Source organism: Zalophus californianus, chromosome 9 (genome assembly GCF_009762305.2).
Source record: "Zalophus californianus isolate mZalCal1 chromosome 9, mZalCal1.pri.v2, whole genome shotgun sequence".
Classification (NCBI taxonomy): Eukaryota; Metazoa; Chordata; class Mammalia; order Carnivora; family Otariidae; genus Zalophus; species Zalophus californianus.
Window position 1 is genome coordinate 139,531,019 of NC_045603.1, and position 19,890 is coordinate 139,550,908.

The window sequence follows — 19,890 nt, forward strand, 5'->3', positions numbered from 1 at the left end:
TGGTACTCAGACTTTTTGGTCTCAGAACTCCCATTATATACTTCACATTAAAAAATACTGAAGAGGCAGGGAAGCCTGGGGGGCTCAGTCGGTGAAGCGTCTGCCTTTGGCTCAGGTCATGATCTCAGGGTCCTGGGATCGAGCCCCAAATTGGACTCCCTGCTCGGGGGGCGGGGGGGATTTGTCTGCTTCTCCCTCTCCTTCTGCCCGCTTGTGCTCGCTCTCTCTCTCTCTATCTCAAATAAGTAAAATAAAAAAGAAAAGTACCAACTTAGGCAGTAATTTTAGGAAACCACAGTATTTGATAGTGTCAGAGTCATGAAAAGTCCTCTACAGTTCCTGCTTTGCTGTACAGTCTGTTAACTGTCCAGACGCTTAAACTGAGGTGCGTTGTGTATTGAAAACCTGGCGGTTGTACAAGAGCCTTTGTGCGAGGCTCCGATGGAGTCAGCTCTTGACCTGTGTAGAGCGTGGTGGTTCACTGCTGCGGGGACTCTTCTTCGAGACCCCAGGAAGTTTGCTTTGTCAGTCACGGCGTCTTCCCTGAGGTGTAGGCCCGAGGGACTCAGGCCGCGTACATTCTCAGAGCCGTCTCTGCAGAGGAAATCGATTAGTGTGTGTGTGCGGGTGTACGAAGGATACTTCTTGGTGTAGTGTACCAAAGGTGAGCTCAGGTTCTAACAAGCCTAGGACAAGAAATTACACCCTTCTTGAGTATGGCATTGTTCTAGCAAGTTTTACTTTCTGTTCAGCTGAGGCTATTTTTACTAGTTCTATATTATATGTGAAGAAAAAGAAATTAGGAATGAATTTTTTGTCCTTTTTTTTTTTAAGTTTCTAAATATGAAGTATCTTACTTCTTTCTACCAATCTGGATGTCTTTATTAACTAACAATAATATTTAACACATAGGTCCTTTGAAATATTTGTAAGGACTAACCAAAAAGAATTTTCTACTTTTAGCTGCAGACATTGATCTTGGTATATTTATATTATTCCAAACGGCACACCCTATGTCTGTTGTAAAACTTGAACCGTGGAAGTTTTTTAGTTTTTTTAGTAAAGTAAGAGTTGCACAGAATGGGGTGGGGGAGGTGGTGCAAGCTGAATGAGAAGACAGGAAGCCTGCGGAGCACTGAGCACACAGAGCCCCTCTGCTCGGGCTGGCGCCCCCTGCCCCGGGGGCTTCAGAGCACTCTTCCTGTTTCAGTGCAGCCCTGTGCTTGTCAGTGGTTAGAAAACTCTTTAAATTGTAGTTCATTTGGTTGATTAATAGTCTTTCTTTCATAAAATGGCCCCAACCCCCTGGTGATGCTTTGAATCGACTGTGGGGTGAGTGGCGCCGCCCCAGGGTTTTGAGTGGACTTCCTGTGGGCTGCCTGGAGTTGGGGCCTGCTCTTCTGAGCCAGGCTGCAGCTCCCCCTGCCTTCTGAGTGGGGAGCTTGGGTCGCTCCCCTGTGAGTGATCAGGAGTGGGCTTGGGTGTAAGCTGGCCACCTTGCTGCCCGTTTTCTCTTCGTCCCGTTCCTTATTTTCCTTTCTTTCCGTGCCTCCCTTTCTACTTGGGTTAAATTCATTATTTTTGTCTCCATTTTTGGCTTACTAGATGTAACTCTTCGCTTCAGTGGCTGCTTTTAGGGTTTGCAGTGACATGTCCAGCTGGTCCGCATCTGCCTGTAGTTAATAGTGCCCCACTGCTCCCCCTTCCAAGGCTCGCTCCACTTCCTGCGCCCGGCGGGCACGCTGTGTAGCCCGAAACCACACAGTACTTGGTTATGTTTGCTTCCAACAAGCGAGTTTTCTTTTCAAGAGATTAAAGTAAGAAAAATGTGTTTCCTATTTATCCAGCATTTACCATTTACAGTGCTTGCCATGCCCGTGTTCAGGTCCACACTTCCTTCTGGCCTCCTTTCTGCCTCTTTCATCCTTTATTTCTTGTGGTGCGGCTCTCCTGGCAGGGAGGTTTTTCAGCTTTTGTGTGTTTGAGAAATTTTTTTTCTTTTTTCTTTTATTTATTCATTCTTTTTGAGAAAGTCTTTATTTTGCCTTCATTTATGGAAGCCGTTCTCTCTGGGTGTAGAACCCAGGATTACAGGCTCGTGTTCCCTTCCTGTATCTAAAGATGCTGTTTGCCTGTGTTCTGGTGCGCGCTGTTTCTGGGGCTGCTCTGTCACTCTGCTCTTCGTTCCTCTGCATGTCGGCACGGCTCCCTTTTTCTCAGTGCTTTGAAGATCCTAAGCCATTTGATGGTGATGCCCCTTGATGTAGCTTGTGAGTTTCTTGAACTTGGAAGTGTCCTAAGCTGTTATTTCTTCATGCACTTTTTCTCTTCTCCCTTCTCTTCCTTTCAAAGTTCCTAACTAACTGCTAATGCAACGTAGTGCATTTTTCATTCCAGAAGTTCTTTTTGGGTCTTTGTTTCTTTCCTCTTCCGTGTCTCTATTTAACATGCTCAGTTTTACCTTTTTGAATATAGGAGACATATCTAAGAACTGTTTTAATATTCTTGCCTTTTTATTCTATCATCTATATCCTTTCTGGGCCTAATTTGGTTGATTTTTTTTTCCCCTTCAGGTCTTTTCTGTTTCTTTGTGCGCCCGGTAAATTTTGAATGGATGCCAGGCATTTTGGATTTTACTTTATGGAGTACTAAATGTTTTTGTATTATTTCCCGGAACTGATGTTGAGCTTTGTTTGAGGTTCAGTGTGACCCTTTTAGGAGTGTTGTCAGGCGGAAGTAGGGCCACATGACTGCAGGGCCTGTTCTTGCCCATGCCAGAGCAGTGCCCTTCTGCACACTGTGCCTGAGCCCCTGTGCATTGGGAGTGTTTTCTGCTCGGCTCGGTGGGGGCAGACACACCCCCTGTCCCTGTGAGTGCTGCAGCTGTTCCCTCTAATCATTGCAGGGGCTGTTATGCATGCTGTGCCCTGGGAGACCCCGTGAGAGCCCTACATGTGTGCGGCCAGGTCATGCTCACCTCCCTGGCACTGGGGGCCTGTGGGGCCCCCATGGGTACCCCAGGCTCACATGCCCTGCATGGCCTGAGCTCTGCTGTCTAAAACTGTTCTTTCATATAATTTGTTTCAATGGGAAGGTAAATCTGGTCCATCTTGGGCAAAAACAAAAGTTCAGCTAATGTTTAAATTTCTCTCACCACCACCTCATTCCCCAGTTGTGTAAGTTTACCAGCTTTCTGGTAGAGTGATAACGATATTTTCACATTAATTTAGCTTCATGGTACCTTGGTGTACGAAGAAAAGCTATCGATAAGTTGTGGACTTATTTTCTGTGCCAGTCGGCTCCTCAGCTCTTCTGAAAGAGGCTTACTAGCTGTCTATATGTTGGACTCTGTCTAAGGATCTGTCCTTGAGTGTATGCGTCATTTCTACTTGGTAAGGACAAACGTGGCGTAGTCAAGAATTAATTTCTACATCTCTGTTTCCTGTAGGAAGTAGAAGCGCTATTTAAAGGAGACAATTTACCGAAATTTATAAACTGTGAATTTGCCTATAATGATAATTGGTTTATTACATTTGAAACCGAAGCTGATGCACAGCAGGTAAGCTGTTCCCAACCCCGTGGAGCTCAGCGTTACCCATACTTCACAAGTAGTACGTGGGGGGGGCACTAAATTGGGGCCTGGAGATTACTACTGCATGGTGGTCCTAAGTTTGATTATAAAATGCAGAGGAAATCAGGTTAGAGAAACTGAAATAGGTGTTGGTGAAGACAGTTTTGTAGCAGTAAAGCATATGACATTATTTTCTAAGGACATGTGAGACAAGCAGCCCATGAAAATGAATTCTGTTGTTTCATCTGGGTAGAGAAAGTTAATATTTGGAAAGTGTTCTGGGAAATTTGAACGTAATTTTAAGTTTCACAAGTCATCATTGTGTGTATGTCAGATAGTTGAAAAGTCCCTGGGGAAGCTCTGTGAGGAGATGCAAGGAGTGAAGATGGGGTCTCCCTGGCCTAAAGGGTGGAATCTTATTTGGGGGAAACATTAACGTGCTTCCAGGAGTGCCAGTACAGTTGACCCCTGAGCGGCAAGGGAGTTGGGGATGCTGACCCCATGCAGGGAGGAGTCCACGTGGAACTATGGACTCCCCACATCTGAACTACTAATGGTCTTACCGCTCAGCTATCTGAAGCCTTACTGATAACAGCAACAATCAACACGTTTTGTATGTTGTTTTTATTTTATATTGTGTTCTTACAATAAAGTAAGCTAGAGAAAAGAAAATACTGTGAAGAAAATCAGGAGAAAATACGTTCATAGTACTGGTCCTGTGTTTATTGAAAGAAGTCTGCATATAAGTGGACCCTTGCAGTTCAAACCCGTGTTGTTCAAGGGTCAGCTGTACGGTGATAAGTGGTAGGTGATGTGGATGCTGGGAAGTTGAGATGAGAGAAACGGCCATTTGAAGGACGGGTTTGAGTGGGGCGGAGGGAAAGGGCACAGGAGGGCAGGGCGGTGGGGAACGAGCAGAGTCCTGTCAGCGGGGCAGGTGCCAGTGCTCCTCACCAGGATGGGGGGAGGTAGGCCAAGGTCAGGGCAGGTGGCACAGAGCCTTCCCAGTTAGGGAGGGCACTTTGGAGAAGGATAAGGAGCTGCAGAAATAACTGCAATCTGAATGTTTCCCTTTCTTGAACTGTGCAATTCCATTTTCAAACTGGGGTTTAATGTTAGGGGTGTGGTGTCCATTATTTTCCCCAGGTCAGGATCCTTAGCCTGTGGTTGTGGGAGGCTTTTGTGGTATCTGTTAATACTAAAAGAATTGTATGCAAATGTTGTTCATGAGATTTTTTTGCTAGAGGCTCCTTAGCTCCTAGAGGTTCTTTTTTAAGGAATCTGTGACCCAGTGTAGGTTCTGGGTGTTTTCCCTTATATTTTAACTATACCATTCCTTATTCGAGGTCCTGAGTTAACTGTCAGTTCATCTTATTTATAAGATTAACACAGTGGTATTTTGGGTGATTTTGCCCTCAGGCTTACAAGTATCTGCGAGAAGAAGTGAAAACTTTTCAAGGAAAACCAATTAAGGTAAGCAAGACCATGGGTTATACTTTTCTTTACTTGCCAATCAGTTCTTGAGTACTCTGATAGAAATTTCTGTATTCCCAAACAGGCACGGATAAAAGCAAAGGCAATAGCTATAAACACATTTTTGCCAAAGAATGGATTTAGACCTCTGGACATGAGCCTTTACGCGCAGCAGCGCTACACCGCCTCCTTTTACTTACCTCCTGTCTACAGCCCCCAGCAGCAGCTCCCCCTGTACAGCCTGATCGCCCCCCACACGTGGTCGGCAGCACACAGCTATCTCGACCCACCCCTGGTGAGTCCTGTCCTTACGTGGAGCTCGTGCGGCAGGACGTCGTGGACACTGCACGAGGTGCTTGGAAGGATAGAGATGAGGTTGTAGTGGGGGACCCAGGTACACAGACGGTTTGCCATGGTAGAACAGACCTTCCCGTTCCTTTGTGGATTTAAATTTAATTGGGAGATCAATATGCAGCTGTGTACATTAAAAAAAAAAACATAGGCCATCATATTGATCCTTGGCCCAGTCCCCCTGCCCTCCTGTATAGCAGTACTGTGTAATCCCCAGTAAAACACAAAATGTGATCTGAAGTCTGGGATCCCTGGGTTATGCCTGAGCACGGGGGGCTTGCAAGGAGAGATGCTTTTAAGGAGACAGAGGTGTTTTAATAGACTTTAACAGTTGAGGACAAGTAGAAGACCTACAAGCTTTTTTTCTCACACCAGCCCCAGAGTTGGCTGGCCTGTGTAGTGGATCCAGTCCGCTTTTCTCCAGTTGTGCTGCTGGAGGGGTTAGAGAGGTCAGGTGCACCCTGCCTGGGCGCTGGCATGAGCTCGGTGGAGTGTGGGATGTGGAAGTCAGGACCGGTCTGCTCAGCCCCGGCTGCTGGCCTCCCACCTGAGACAGTGGGGATGGACTGATGGACAGGTGCACCCGGGGTTGCAGGGCAGCTTTCTTTGGAACCAGAGAGAGGGAAGGTGGAGGGTGTTGGAAGGTCATGGTCAGAAAGCAGGAGTTGAGTTTTAATGACTTTGAGGATACGGCTGTGGACCGGGTCAGGGCCAGTTGTGTGGGGCTCGGGTCAGGTGGGGGATGTGGGGGTGTTATCTGGGGCTCTCGTTACCACTCATGGTAGAAAGAGGATGTTGACTGAAGGGGGTGAGCTGGGGAGAAGAGCATCGCCTCAGCTGGGACGGCTGGTGCCTGTTTCATGACAACACGTAAAGACATGTCCGTGAAAGAAGGTGGCCTGGAAGAGACAACGATGTCCATCAAACGGGCAGTAATTGAAGAAATGGGACCGAATACTCTGGAACTTATAATTAGGGGGTTATCGGGTGTTATGTCCTTTCTGTTGAGCTTATCAGAAGGGGTGGGAGGGAGAGGGGCTGCAGGAGAGTGGGCAGCGTGTCCCGAGGCACTAGGTGGGGGGTGGCATTGTGGGGATCTCTGAGCTGACCCAGAGGCTGAGGCGGGGAACTGGGAGACAGCTGTACAGCTTTTAAATGGGCCCTGGGGCATGTGGTTTTGGCCCGTGGCTTATGGGACGCGAGAAGGGCAGATGGGGAAGGGTGAGGAGAGGTCCTCTCGGGCGCTGGCAGAGCCCCAGGGTCTAGAACCACCACAGTGCGGGGGAGGGGGCAGTTAGCAGACAGGTGCTGGCCTTCAGAGTTGCTTCTCTCTTCAGAGGGAATCCTGATAATGCACTACTTTTTTGAAATCTCTGCTACTTTCTGTAAGTGTGCCCACGGCCATGTAGCCTGATACTCCCTTGAAGAGAACCTTCAAGGGAGATAGAGTCCTTAAATTCTTGTGTTGAAGAATTTCTCCCCAAGGAGGCTAGCCGCCACGCTTGTGCTGTTTAGTTCCTCTTGAGTCGCTTCTCTCATTTCTCTAATCGGCCCCGTATCCGTCCTGGAGCAGGGGCCGGGCTGTTGGCACCTGAGGTCAGTTGTCTGGCCATCGAGGAGGGTTCCTTTGATCCTGGTTTGGGGGGTGGGCACATTTTTGCTTGCTTTAAAGCATACTGTGTCATTTTGAGCAGATGTGAAGATACAGTGCCTGTGAATTCTCAGCAAGTCGTGTTAAATTATTGGGTTAGGAACTGATTTATTTTTTAAACTCTTGAGCACAATTTTGCAAATACCAGAGTTGTGTATGTAAAAGGAAATGATTTGTCATGAGTGATCTTAGCATAGTTTACGATCTTCAGAATCTGGTTCTGGGATGGTTGATCCATTTTTTTTTTTTTTAAGATTTTATTTATTTATTTGAGAGAGAGAATGAGATAGACCGTGAGAGGGGGTAGGGTCAGAGGGAGAAGCAGACTCCCCGCTGAGCAGGGAGCCCGATGCGGGACTCGATCCCAGGAGCCTGGGATCATCACCTGAGTTGAAGGCAGTCGCTTAACCAACTGAGCCACCCAGGCGCCCGGTTGATCCATTTTTAAACAGTCTGACTCTGGGAGCTGTTCTCAAACATACGTTGAGGAGTCTCACGAAGTCCCAAGAGTATCTTTCTGCCCCAAAGTTTACCCTCTGTTGCTTTTTTTTTTTTTTAATTAGCAATTTTTGGTCCTACGCTGTCCCTAACATCCGTTTTCTGTCACAGCTTGCTCTCAGCTGTAGCCTCTGCACAGGTGTCAGTTAGCTTCCTCGGCAGGCTGCTGTGGGAAGATCACCCGAGTCGGCCCAGAAAAAGGTCTTAGCCCCCAGCCTGGCTCAGGAAATACTGGTCATTGGCAATGATCTAACACCATGTTCTTTTCAGCCTGGGAATATTTTCGGTATAAAATGGAAGACAGTGTCAAGAAACAACCCAGGCAACCACAAGGTGCGTACAGTGTTAGCCAATTCCAGGTCTGTCTATGGCTTGTTGACGTGTTTGTTTTTAATGAATCTAGGTAACTCCGTTTCCAAATACTGGATTTATAAATGGGTTTACGTCTCCAACCTTCAAACCTGCAGCATCTCCTCTGACTTCGCTCAGACAGTACCCTCCAAGAAGCAGGCAAGTTCCATGAGTGGTTGAAACGAAATGCCAAAAACGTGGTTGTCTGGGGTTTGTGGTAACGGGTCACTGCCATGGTGTGTACTCGAACAGCAAAGCAGGACAGATGGTGTTAAACCTGGAAATCCTCACCACGTGCACGAGTCACTTTTACTAAGTGAAGAAGCTGCTTCTGATGATCTGTTGGGATTTGTTTGACCAGTGCAGATCAAACTGCTCGAGGCATAGAATAACATGCTGTGAGAGGAACCCCTTAAATGTGTGTCGGAGTGCCTACAGATTGTCTGCAGCTTGTATCTGCATGTGTCTGCCTTTAATGTGGGCTTGCACTGCCACTAAGCAGGACATTGATACTTTACAGATTCGCACTATCGGACGCAGTGTGCATGAACTATTTCTTCAGCAGTGTTTTTATTTTAGCTGAGACATTCATATATTAGCAGTCTCATTTTAGGACGCCACGATCGCATTGTAACTGAATGTATGCAAACCTTTTGTTTACAGGAATCCTAGTAAATCTCATCTACGCCACACCATTCCCAGTGCAGAGAGAGGAGCTGGGCTATTAGAAAGCCCTTCAATATTTAACTTCACTGCAGACCGCCTAATTAATGGTGTTCGAAGCCCACAAACACGGCAGACAGGTCAGCCTAGAACGCGGATACAGAATCCTCCAACCTACACCAAGAGGGAGGTTGGGTCTGGTCGAGTGGAGCAGAGCAGTGCGGAGTCGCCTCCTGGCTTAGGGAGAGGGAGGTGAGTCCTTCAGAGCTGCTGTCAGACAGCTGTGACCTACCTGTCCTAATAAGTTGTTAGTGTTTTCAAATTCCATCAATTCGGCATGTTTTATAATTGTTATTTTCAAATACATCGCAGTCGAGGGCCCTAAGCTCTAAGCTCGTTAGGCCATCTTGGGCAAGACTGCTTGTAGGTTTTCTGTAAAGTAAACGAATTAGTCAAGATTATTTCTTTGAACTCCTTTCCAGCTTACACAGTACCAGTGTATTCAGTTGAAATAACAAAGGGATAAGTAAATTAAAACAAATATTATGGAATAGAATTAGCTTGTGGGCTGTTAGGCCACGGAAGCCTGTCCGGAGCATGCCTGTCCGAGGCATATGGCCTCAGGGCCTCCTGGGCCTTGGCCACTCAGTTGGTGTTTGTTGCTTCAGTGCCGGGCAAGGGTGCTGGCCCCCAGAAATCTAGAGCCCTGTGCACGCAGCCAGAAGCTGGGTATTGCTGGTTCCTGGGGCTTGGAAACCCTGCTGCCAGCCGGTGGGTAGCGGGAGGGGGCTGATGAAGTCATGTCAGGGCTGAGGGAGGGAGTGAGAGCACACTAGCCTGCTTCTGGGTCTTTCTACTTTGATGATTATAACCTGATATATTTTCATTAGCAGTGTTTACTAGTTCACCTGTTAGCTCATTGTCTCATTTTATATATCTCATCATTGCAACTGAATGGACATTCAGGTGTTCATGTAACAAAAATTCTAAATGACCGCTAGGAAAATTCTGTCAGTAAATGTTTTTCTTTCTTTTTTCTTTTTCAAATCTAGACATTACTTTTAGTCTTTTACTATAAAATTCTTGTTTTGCTTATACTTCCTAAGGTTGGGATTTTGCAATCAAAAGTTAACTGTAACAGATTACAAAGTAAGAAAGACTATGTGTGCACATACATGTGCTCAATGAAAAACCTTCCAAGTGGGAAAAAATTCACAGTCTTTTGCTTTCCTCTTGTCTAGGAAGAATTCCTTTGGCTACCGGAAGAAACGGGAGGAGAAGCTGACAGTGAGTACATTCAGCCCTTGACACTATTAAAAGACTTTTAAACTTAATTTGTACTAAACAAACGTGAGATTTAACTACATGAATGAAGGTTAAGACGTGTGGAGCTTTTCAGAAGAGGTTTTCTCTTAATGTGGTGAGCATCAGGTGGTAACTGACGTGGCAGCCTGAAGAGGAGAAGCTAGAGGCGATTCTGTAGAAGTGCTGGTTGCTGACAAGTCTCCGGCGTGTCGACACCTGGTGTCTCCATGTGCACACTCTGTGCGGTGGGCACGGCTGAGAACCTAGTGTGCACACACAGTGGTCTATGCACACTTGGAGATGAGTTCTGTCTGTGTGGGTAACTGTACAGTACAAGTGAAATTAACTGCACTGAACAGTAGGAATTAATTCATTGGTATTTTTTATTCAAAACGTTTAACTTGTATCTCCTATGTAGAAAGCATTACTGCCGGGGCGCCTGGGTGGCTCAGATGGTTAAGCGTCTGCCTCCGGCTCAGGTCATGATCTCCAGGTCCTGGGATCGAGCCCCGTGTCGGGCTCCCAGCTCAGCGTAGAGCCTGCTTCTCCCTCTCCCTCTGCCTTTCCCCTGCCTGTGCTGTCTGTCTCACTTTAAAAAAAAAAAAAAAAAAAAGTGGTAACTTAAGGTTGGAACAAACCCAAGAATAAGGGGTGGGCTCATGTGAGTGCTGAGTACCTGAGGCATGGCCACATTTCTTGGGGTTACATAAAAGTTCCTCCTATGGATAATGCTTCTACCAAGCTCTGGTGTGGGGATGGATCCAGTGTGTTTCCACGCGAAGTATACCCAGTTAGTAGCGTGTGTGGACATGTGGGAAGAAGGATGTAGACATTGACACTTGGAGGACTGGAAAGACCTTGAGTAAATTCTTGGTCCAGCCCCCTGAGCCGGTGGGTATGTGCTCTCCCTTTACAAAAGATCTGTTTTCTCTGTCTTGAAAGTACGAATTAGTAGTTACTAAAACATCCATAGTTCTGCCTTGTTGGTCAGTTTAGTCTGGTTTTGGGTGAACCCTTTGGTGAGGTCGTTTATATTGGTTGATTACAGTTGGAATTAATGAATTCCTGTAACATTTGGACTAACAAGAGAGGAGGTCGTCACTTAACTAGTTACCTTAAATGAATTATTCTCCTTGGTTACTAAATTACCTGTAGAGGTGACATTTCTTCCCATTGCCATCTCTGTTACATTTTGTGTTCCTGACTCACGTGGTCTTACCTGTGGCCGCTTGGAAGCCCAGGCATGTGATGCAGGTACATTTCTTAAGGGGAGTGCATCTGTGGCTGCATTGGGACATTCTGGTGACTTCTGGAACTTGGAGACGGATAATAGCGTGTGCTCACTTGGCCCAGCAAGGCTGTGGGACCAGGGCCAGTTCGTACCTCACCTCAGGCCATGCAAATCCTAAAAAATGTTAAACACTGCATTCAAGATCAAACTTCCTATGTAGGCACTGCCGTTCTGTAACTCCTGCATCTAGGCAGTTGCCTGCCTCTTTCGTTCCTAAAAACTCAAGATTTAATACATTTTTGTGAAGTTTTAATGCCTGGAAATATGGTCTTCTGAAAACCTGGGTTCACCTCAGAAAAATGCAGATGTTTAAAGCCCCAGAGAACTACTTTGAGACTATCGGTCTGTGCATGACAGAGCCTTGCTGAGTTACTGAAGCATGGAGAGGCTGAGTGGAGTGAAAGGGAGCTTACTCCTGAGGGCACGTCACTCCCGAAACTGAGCTGAACTTCAGGTATCTGCACCATGATAAAGGTGAGAAGCAGGCAGGGATGCCAGAAGGACACAGTGGGATTGATATTTTTAACTTCCTCTTGCGTTTTAGTTATTTTTAAAAGTTTTCAATTCCAGTTACTCAACACAGTGTAACATTAGCGTACAGTGTAGTGATTCAGCGCTTCTGTATGTCACCGGTGCTCATCACAGCAGGTGCCCTCCTCCATCCTGATCACCTGTTCACTCACCCCCCGGCCCCCTCCCCTCTGGTGACCAGCAGTGTGTTCTCTGGAGTGAAGAGTCTGTTTCTTGGGTTCTCTCTGTCTCTCTCTTTTCCCCTTGCCATCTGTTTTGTTTTCTTCAGTTCTGCATATGAGTGAAATCGTATGGTATCTGTCTTTCTCTGACTTATTTCACTTAGCGTAATACTCTTTAGCTCCACCCATGTCATTGCAGATGGCAAGATTTCATTCTTTTTGATGGCTGAGTAATATTCCATTGTTGTATATACCATATCTTCTTCATCCATTTATCAGTTGATGGACAGTTGGGCTGCTTTCATAGTTTGGCTATTGTAAATAAACATTGGGGTGCATGTATCCCTTTGAACTAGTGTTCTTGTATGCTTTGGGTAAATACCCAGTAGTTTGATTGCTGGATCACAGGGTACTTCTGTTTTTAACTTCTTGAGGAACCTCCATACTGTTTTCCAGAGTGGCTGCACCAGTTTGCATTCCCACCAGCAGTGCATGACAGTTCCCCTTTCTCCAGATCCTGTTGTTTCCTGTCTTGTTAATTTTAGTCATTCTGACAGGTGTGACATTTTATCTCATTGTGGTTTTGATTTGCATTTCCTTGATGACGGATGATGTTGAGCATCTTTTCATGTGTCTGTTCGCTCTCCAGATATCTTTGGAGAAATGTCTGTTCACATTTTCTGCCTATTTTTTAATAGGACTGACTATTCATTTGTGGGGTGTTGAGTTTTGTAACTTCTTTATGTATTTTGAATACTAACCCTTTATTAGATACATCATTTGCATATATCTTCTCCTGTTCCAAAAGTTGCCTTTTAGTCTTGTTGATTGTTTCCTTTGCTGTGCAGAACCTTTTTATCTCAATGAAGTCCCAATAGTTCATTTTTGCTTTTGTTTCCCTTGCTTCTGAAGACATACCAAGAAAGAAGTTGCTACTGCCACTGTCAGAGAAATTACTGCCTGTGTTCTCTTTAGGATTTTTATGGTTTCAGGTGTCTGATCCATTTTGAATTTATTTTTGTATATGGTGTAAGAAAGTGGTCTAGTTTCATTCTTCTGCATGTGTCTTTCCAGTTTTCCCAACACCATTTGTTGAAGAGACTGTCTTTTTTCCATTGGACATTCTTTCCTGCTTTGTCGAAGATGAGTTGACCATAGAGTTGAGGGTCCATTTCTGGGCTCTCTACTCTGTTCCATTGATCCATGTGTCTGTTTTTGTGCCAGTACCATACTGTCTTGATTACAGCTTCGTAATAGAGCTTGAAGTCTGGAATTGTTATGCTTCCAGCTTTTTTTTCTTTCTCAAGACTGCCTTGCCTATTCAGGGTCTTTTGTGGTTCCATACACATTGTAGGATCGTTTGTTCTAGTTCTGTGAAAAATTCTGTGGGTATTTTGATAGGGATTGCATTAAATGTGTAGATTGCTTTGGCTTGTATAGACATTTTCACAATATTTGTTCTTCCAATCCATGAACATGGAATGCCTTTTCATTTCTTTGTGTCAGCTTCAATTTCTTTCATCAGTGTTTTATAGTTTTCAGAGTGTACAGGTCTTTCACCTGTTTGGTCAGGCTTATTCCTAGGTATCTTAACTGTTTTTGGTGCAATTATAAATGGGATTGATTCCTTAATTTCTCTTTCTGCTACTTCATTATTGGTGTATAGATATGCAACAGATTTCTATACATTGATTTTGTAACCTGTGACTTTACTGAATTTGTGTATCAGTTCTAGCAGTTTTTTGCTAGGATCTTTCCAGTTTTCCATATAGGCTATCATGTCGTCTGCAAATAGTGGAAGTGCTGACTTCTTCCTTGCCGATTTGGATGACATTTACTTCTTTCTGTTGTCTGATTGCTAAGGCCAGGACTTCCAGTGCTTATGTTAAGTAACAGTGGTGAGAGCAGACATCCCTGTCGTGTTCCTGACCATACAGGAAAAGCTCTCATTTTTTCCCCATTGAAGATGCTGTGGGTTTTTCATAGATGGCCTTTATTATATACTGAGGTATGTTCCCTCTATACCTGCTTTGTTGAGGGTTTTTATCATGAATGGATGTTGTGCTTTGTCTGCATCTACTGAAATGATCATATGGTTTTTATCCTTTCTTTTATTAATGTGGTAAGTCATGTTGATTGATTTGTGAATATTGAATCACACTTGCAACCCAGGAATAAATCCCACTTGATTATAGTGAATGATTTTTTTTAATGTATTATTGGATTTGGTTTGCTAGTATTTTATTGAGAATTTTTGCATCCGTGTTCATCAGGGCTTTTGGCCTGACGTTCTCTTTTTTCAGTGGAGTCTTTATCTGATTTTGGAATTAGGATAATGCTGGTAGAATTCCCCTGGGAAGCCATTAGGCCCTGGACTTTTGTTTGTTGGGAGTTTTTGATTACTGATTCAGTTTCTTTGCTGGTTATCAGTCTATTCAAATTTTCTTTTTCTCCCTGTTTCAGTTTTGGTAGATTATATGTTTCTAGGAATTTATCTGTTTTTTCCAGGTTGTCCATTTTTTTGGCATATAGTTTTTTTTATGATATCCTCTTACTGTTGTTTGTATTTCTGCGGTGTTGGTTGTTATATCTCCTCATTTGTGATTTTATTTATTTAGGGTCCTTTCTCTTTTCTTTTTGATAGGTCTGGCTAGGGGTTTATCAATTTTATTAGTTTTTTCAAAGAACCACCTCCTGGTTTCATTGATCTGTTCTGTTGTTTTCTTTAGTTTCTATATCACTTATTTCTGCTCTATCTTTATTATTTCCTTCCTTCTGCTGGCTTTAGGCGTTTTTCTTTTTCTAGCTCTTTCAGGTGTAAGGTTAGGTTGTTTATTTGAGATTTTTCTTGCTTCCTGAGGTAGGCCTGTATTGCTCTATACTTCGTTCTTAGAACAGCTTGTGCTGCATCTCAGAGGTTTTGGAGCATTGTGTTTTCATTTTCATTTGTTTCAGTGTGTTTATTTCTTACTTGATTTTCTGGTTGACCCATTCATTCATTGTTCAGTAGCGTGTTGTTTAACCTCCATGTATTTGTGGTCTTTCCAGATTTTTTCTTGTGGTTGACTTTAAGTTTCGTAGCCTTGTGGTCTCAAAATATGCATAGTATGATCTAGTCTTTTTGTACTTGTTGAGGCCTGCTTTGTGACCTAATATGTGATCTATTCTGGACAATATCCCATGTGCACTTGAAAAGAATGTGTATTCTGCTGTGTTAGAAATGTTCTGAATATATCTGTTAAGTCCTTCTGCTCCATTGTATCATTCAAAGCCATTGTTTCCTTGTTGATTTGCTGATTAGATGATCTGTCCATTGCTGTGAGTGGGGTGTGAAAGTCCCCTACTATTATTATGTGTTATCGCCAGTAAGTTTATGTTTGTTATTAATTGGTTTATATATTTGGGTGCGCCCATGTTGGGTGCATAAAGACAATTTTTAGATCTTGTTGGATTGTCCCCTTTACTATGATATAGTGCCCTTCTTGATCTCTTGTTACAGTCTTTGGTTTAAAATCTAGATTGTCTGATACAAGGATTGCTACTCTGGCTTTCTTTGATATCCATTTGCTTGATAAATGGTTCTCCACCCCCTCACTTTCAATCTGGAGGTGTCTTTGCGTCTAAAATAGTCTTCGTAGGCAGCACATGTTATGGATCTTGCTTTATTTTAAAATCTGTTTTTATGCCCTTTGTCTTTTGATTGGAGCATTTAATCCATTTACATTCAGAGTGATTGTTGATAGATATATATTTAGTGCCATTTTATTACTTGTTTTGTTTCTGGAGATTTTCTCTGATCCTTCCTGTCTTTGTCATTTTTGTTCTCTCTTTTCCCCTCAAAGAGTCCCCTTAATATTTCTTGCCAGGTTGGTTTAGTGGTCGTGAACTTCTTTAGGTTTTGTTGGTCTGGGAAACCCTTTGTCTCTCCTTTCCTGAATGATAGATAGCCTTACTGGATATACTGTTCTTAGATGCAGATTTTTCCCATTCAGCACGTTGAATATGTCATTCCACTCTCTTCTGCCTTTTGCCAGGTTTCTGTTGAGAAATCTCCAGCTAAAATCTTACAGCTCTTCCTTTGTAAGTTAATGACTTCTTTTGTCTTAAGTGCTTTTAAGACTTTTTCTTTATCATTGTATTTTACAAATTTCATTACAGTATGTCTTGGTGTTGTGCTGCTTTTGTTGATTTTGATGGGAGTTCTTTTTGCCTCCTGGATCCCAGATTAGGGAAGTTTTCAGTTGTCACTTCCTCAAATAAACTTTCTGCCCCCATCATTGCCTTTCTTCTGGGATCTTGGGTTTATAAATTACTCTTGGATATTATTATGAAGAAAACAAACTCAAGGAACCTGATAAAAATCTGTCATGAAATAACCATGTTTTTACATAGTGATTTTAAAATACAAAGTGAGGTTTCAGATAACTGAAGTCCCTTCCCCCTTCTTAAACTATTTTTTAATGGAAATCTTTGTAAAATTTCTTACATAAGTTTCAGGGAGTTCAGAGTGGCATTTTTTTGTTTATTTCTTTCACTACCTCCTTTGTAAGTTGGATGGCAGGCTCTCTGGTGATAACACAGTTCCTGTCTGGAGAGGAGTACCGTCAGCGGCTGTACTCAGGCTGTCGTGATGTTCGACCGGTGGGGTTGAGTTTGCCTCCCTCACTCGTCCATCCGATGCCTCTGTGCTATGCTTGGCCACGTGCCTGTGTACCCCTGGTTTGTGTTGGCCGACTGTGGACTGGGAACCGGACGGTCTTGGCATGGCAGACAGGTAGCTCCATACAGCCGGTGGCAGCCTCGGGGGTTCGGCTTTATAACTGTGCTCCTGTTGGTTACAGTTGCCTGATAAATGACCTTTGTTTAAATGACGACGTGTTGCAGTCGTTGGGAGACCTCTCTGTTTTCAGACGGAGACAGAGATCAGAAGCTGGAACGGATTGTTTGCCTTACTCTTCGGCTCTGTGTCTTAGTGTCGGACGGTGTGTGCTTCTGCAACATGACAGTGTTGTTCTCTTTCAGAGGAGTCAAACTCAGTCTCCAACGCCACCAAAGCCCCCATCCCCGAGCTTCGAATTAGGACTGTCCAACTTCCCTCCGTTGCCTGGGGCAGCAGGCCACCTGAAGACAGAGGACCTCTTTGAAAACAGGCTGTCCAGCTTGTTAATAGGGTCCTCAAAAGAAAGGGTAAGACACATACCGTGAATGTTTGCCTAGTGCCAAGTTTGCGCCAGGCTCTCTGCCGCGCTCTTCATACAGGCAGTCTTCATATGTGGAAGAGCTTCAGAGAGGGTGAGTGATCCGGAGGCCACGTGGATTTGGAGTGGTGGGGTCAGACTTGAACCTGGGACTAGACCTTCTCTGTTAATTCCCTTACTGTCTGCCAAGGTCAGGGGTGGAAACTGGCATCATGTGCCATACAGATGCTCTCTGTCACCCCGAGGCTCAGATTGCACTTTTATTGTTGTTATTCAGGACCTACCTTTATTTTACAAGTCTGCAAAATAAAACAGAAATCTGAGTTACAGCAGAAGTGATGAGAATTTTTAGTGATCTATGCCACAACAAGGAGCCCGGAAACATCCTAACGTAGTAGAGGGCTCAGGGAGGGATTTACAAAGCCCCATGTCCAGCCCTCGTCCTCCTGCTGCATGCTTCCTGCTCCTGTTGTTAACCTTTGCAGTGGGGCGGACTGCAGGACTGTACGTTACGGTAACAATCACATGCTACGTACATCTGGCATGTCTTGTGCATTATTTTAAGTCTTAAACTTTCGGACACTAGTCTCTGGGCTATAGCTGCCTCTCTCCAGTGATGTTAGAGTTGGTGCGGGTAAGGGGCCTTGACTTCCAGTGACCCCCTGGCCTTGCTCGTAACCCTTGGTGTCAGGCACACAGGGGGCAAACAGGCTAGCCTCCACCCCGCTCCAAAAGCAGCAACTACTATTTTTTACATTTCGAGTCTCCATGAATGCCTACTTTGAAGAAGTCTGAGCTGGATTCCACAGCCCGGGGAGGCACAGCTTCTTGGTGGGGCCCCTGCAACAGCATTTTCTGTTGCCTTGGCGCTTGAGTGTGGGAGCTGCTTGGGGGGGCGGGGTGGTGCTTGGCAGCTCGTCCCCAGAAGGGAGCTGGGTCACGCTGGCTGCAGTCTGCACTCCGGCACAGCGAGACAAGACCATACGCTGGAGTAAGTGAACCTTTACAGAAAGGAGGCATTTTCCACTCGCACCTTCCCACTAGCCCGGCTTCCTTCAGCTGAGCATGCACTTGTGAAGAGTCTGGTGCTGTGGCAGGGCCACAGCACTGGGGGCACAGGGCATAGACGGTGCCATCCCACCCACCTTGCTCCCTCGAGATGTTCTCGGTTCAGTCTACAGCTGAACCTTTGACCCGCTCTGAAAGTAGAATTGTAAGAATGCGTTCTTAGTGCCCGTGCTGACTTCCAGTGACGTATCCGTCACCCGGCATGAGGAACACTGCCCTGGTGAGCTGCCGCCGTGTGGGGGGCGCTGTCTGGAGTAAGAGCAGCTGGTGGTACTCACGTCTTTGTCCCATGACCGCGGACAGATTTAATGTCCGTGTTCCAAGCTTTCATTTTCTCGGCTGTTAAACTGGGAATAATTACACCTGCTTCTAGGGCTGGGAACTGCCAACACCGGCCACCCACCTTGAGGCACCCACATTTATGTCTGTAGGGAAGTGTCAATCTTTTTGATTTTAGTTACAAGAAGGAGCCACACGGAATTAGATTGGGAACTCCACATTTAACAGAAATTTGAGGGTTCATTATGTGCCAGGCTGTGCTAGGCATTGGGGTGTCAGGAATAAGATGCCTTTGGTATTTATTCTGTGGAGAAAACAGGCTTGTGGACAACGAAAGTGGAGGCCCAGAGGGGGGCCCGAGTCACACAAGGGGTGAGGCGTTTGCGGGCAGTGGGGGAGCACTCTGGAGGACAGGCAGGGCTCTATTTCCTCTCACTGCTGGTTGCTCCCTTTGGGAGAGGCCATGCTTCCAGCCCCAGCAGAGTGACCCCGGGGCCCTCAGGAGGAAGGCAGGAAGCCTCCTTGTCGTTCAGACTGGGACCTTTTTTGGTGTGTCTAAGGTCATTAGGACAGAAATCTGAAGGCTGTGTCTCTCCCCGCATTGAACTGTCCTTCCCCTGGTTTTCAGAGCCTAAATACGGATGCAAGCACGAACACGCTCCCCGCGGTGAGCCCCAGAGAGCCCTTGGTGCCGGCTTCCAGTGCTGTGTCCGCAGCCTATGGGCGGTCTCCCTCCCCGGCCTGTCTGCCCGAGTAAGTACGGCCTTCTGCCGCGCCTCCGTGTTGTCGGACTGCCCTTGCCTGTCGTGAGTGGGAGATTCAGACCTTGGGTGGCATTTTTACAGGGATCCCAAGGTGGTGGAGAAGCAGAGAGAAGCCTCAAGTGTGGACAGACTTCCTTCTGCCCTGACGACAACGGCAAGTAAATCAGTGCAGGTGAACGGCGCTGCCACGGTACGTGTCCTGGCCGCCCTTCCCACCCCGGGGAGGAGGGGCGTGGTGTTCCTTTTCTGTGTCAGCTTATTTTCAGTGGAAGTCTGGTTTGCTGGGTTTTTTACGTGTGTAGGTGCTGTGCTTTCCTCACCGAATTCCTTGAGTATTGGCTGCTGACTTTCCACTGAGTGTCCTGGTTATTTCTCATTGCCGCCACCCTGGGGGCTTCTTACTTCACTGTTGGTTGAGCCAGGTTGTCTTTTGAAGTCTCAAGACTGCAGCCCGGTGTTCTCCATGGATTCCGATCACTTGTCCCAGTGGACACCGGGAAGAAGCCATGCCACCCCTGCCCACCTGCTCCCACCCCTGGGCGGCTCCGTCCTGGCTGCAGGCCTCCCTCCGCCTCCTCTGCCTGCCTCCTTCCCCCCTGGTGCAGCCAACCTGGTTTATTCTGATTCAGTGAACTTTTGTCATTTAGATTTGGGAGTTAAACCCTGTCTATAAGGTTGCATCTTTAAAGGAAACGTTTTTATAGATTACAGTTACTTTTAAGTTAGTAATGGCTT

General features: G+C 45.6%; 1 protein-coding gene across 5 annotated transcripts in view; it reads left to right on the plus strand.

The window, feature by feature from the left end:
• LARP4B (La ribonucleoprotein 4B) overlaps positions 1–19,890 on the plus strand; it is an 87,861-nt gene that overhangs the window by 63,779 nt on the left and 4,192 nt on the right. For 4 of the 5 annotated variants that reach the window (XM_027592471.2, XM_027592470.2, XM_027592474.2 and 1 more), the window contains exons 9-17: positions 3,449–3,559; positions 4,991–5,044; positions 5,130–5,396; positions 7,948–8,054; positions 8,559–8,810; positions 9,800–9,845; positions 16,869–17,033; positions 19,020–19,144; positions 19,237–19,345. In XM_027592471.2, the coding sequence (XP_027448272.1) occupies positions 3,449–3,559; positions 4,991–5,044; positions 5,130–5,396; positions 7,948–8,054; positions 8,559–8,810; positions 9,800–9,845; positions 16,869–17,033; positions 19,020–19,144; positions 19,237–19,345 (1,236 nt within the window). The remainder of the gene's footprint in view (positions 1–3,448; positions 3,560–4,990; positions 5,045–5,129; positions 5,397–7,947; positions 8,055–8,558; positions 8,811–9,799; positions 9,846–16,868; positions 17,034–19,019; positions 19,145–19,236; positions 19,346–19,890) is intronic. The other variant, XM_027592469.2, reaches the window with a different exon arrangement.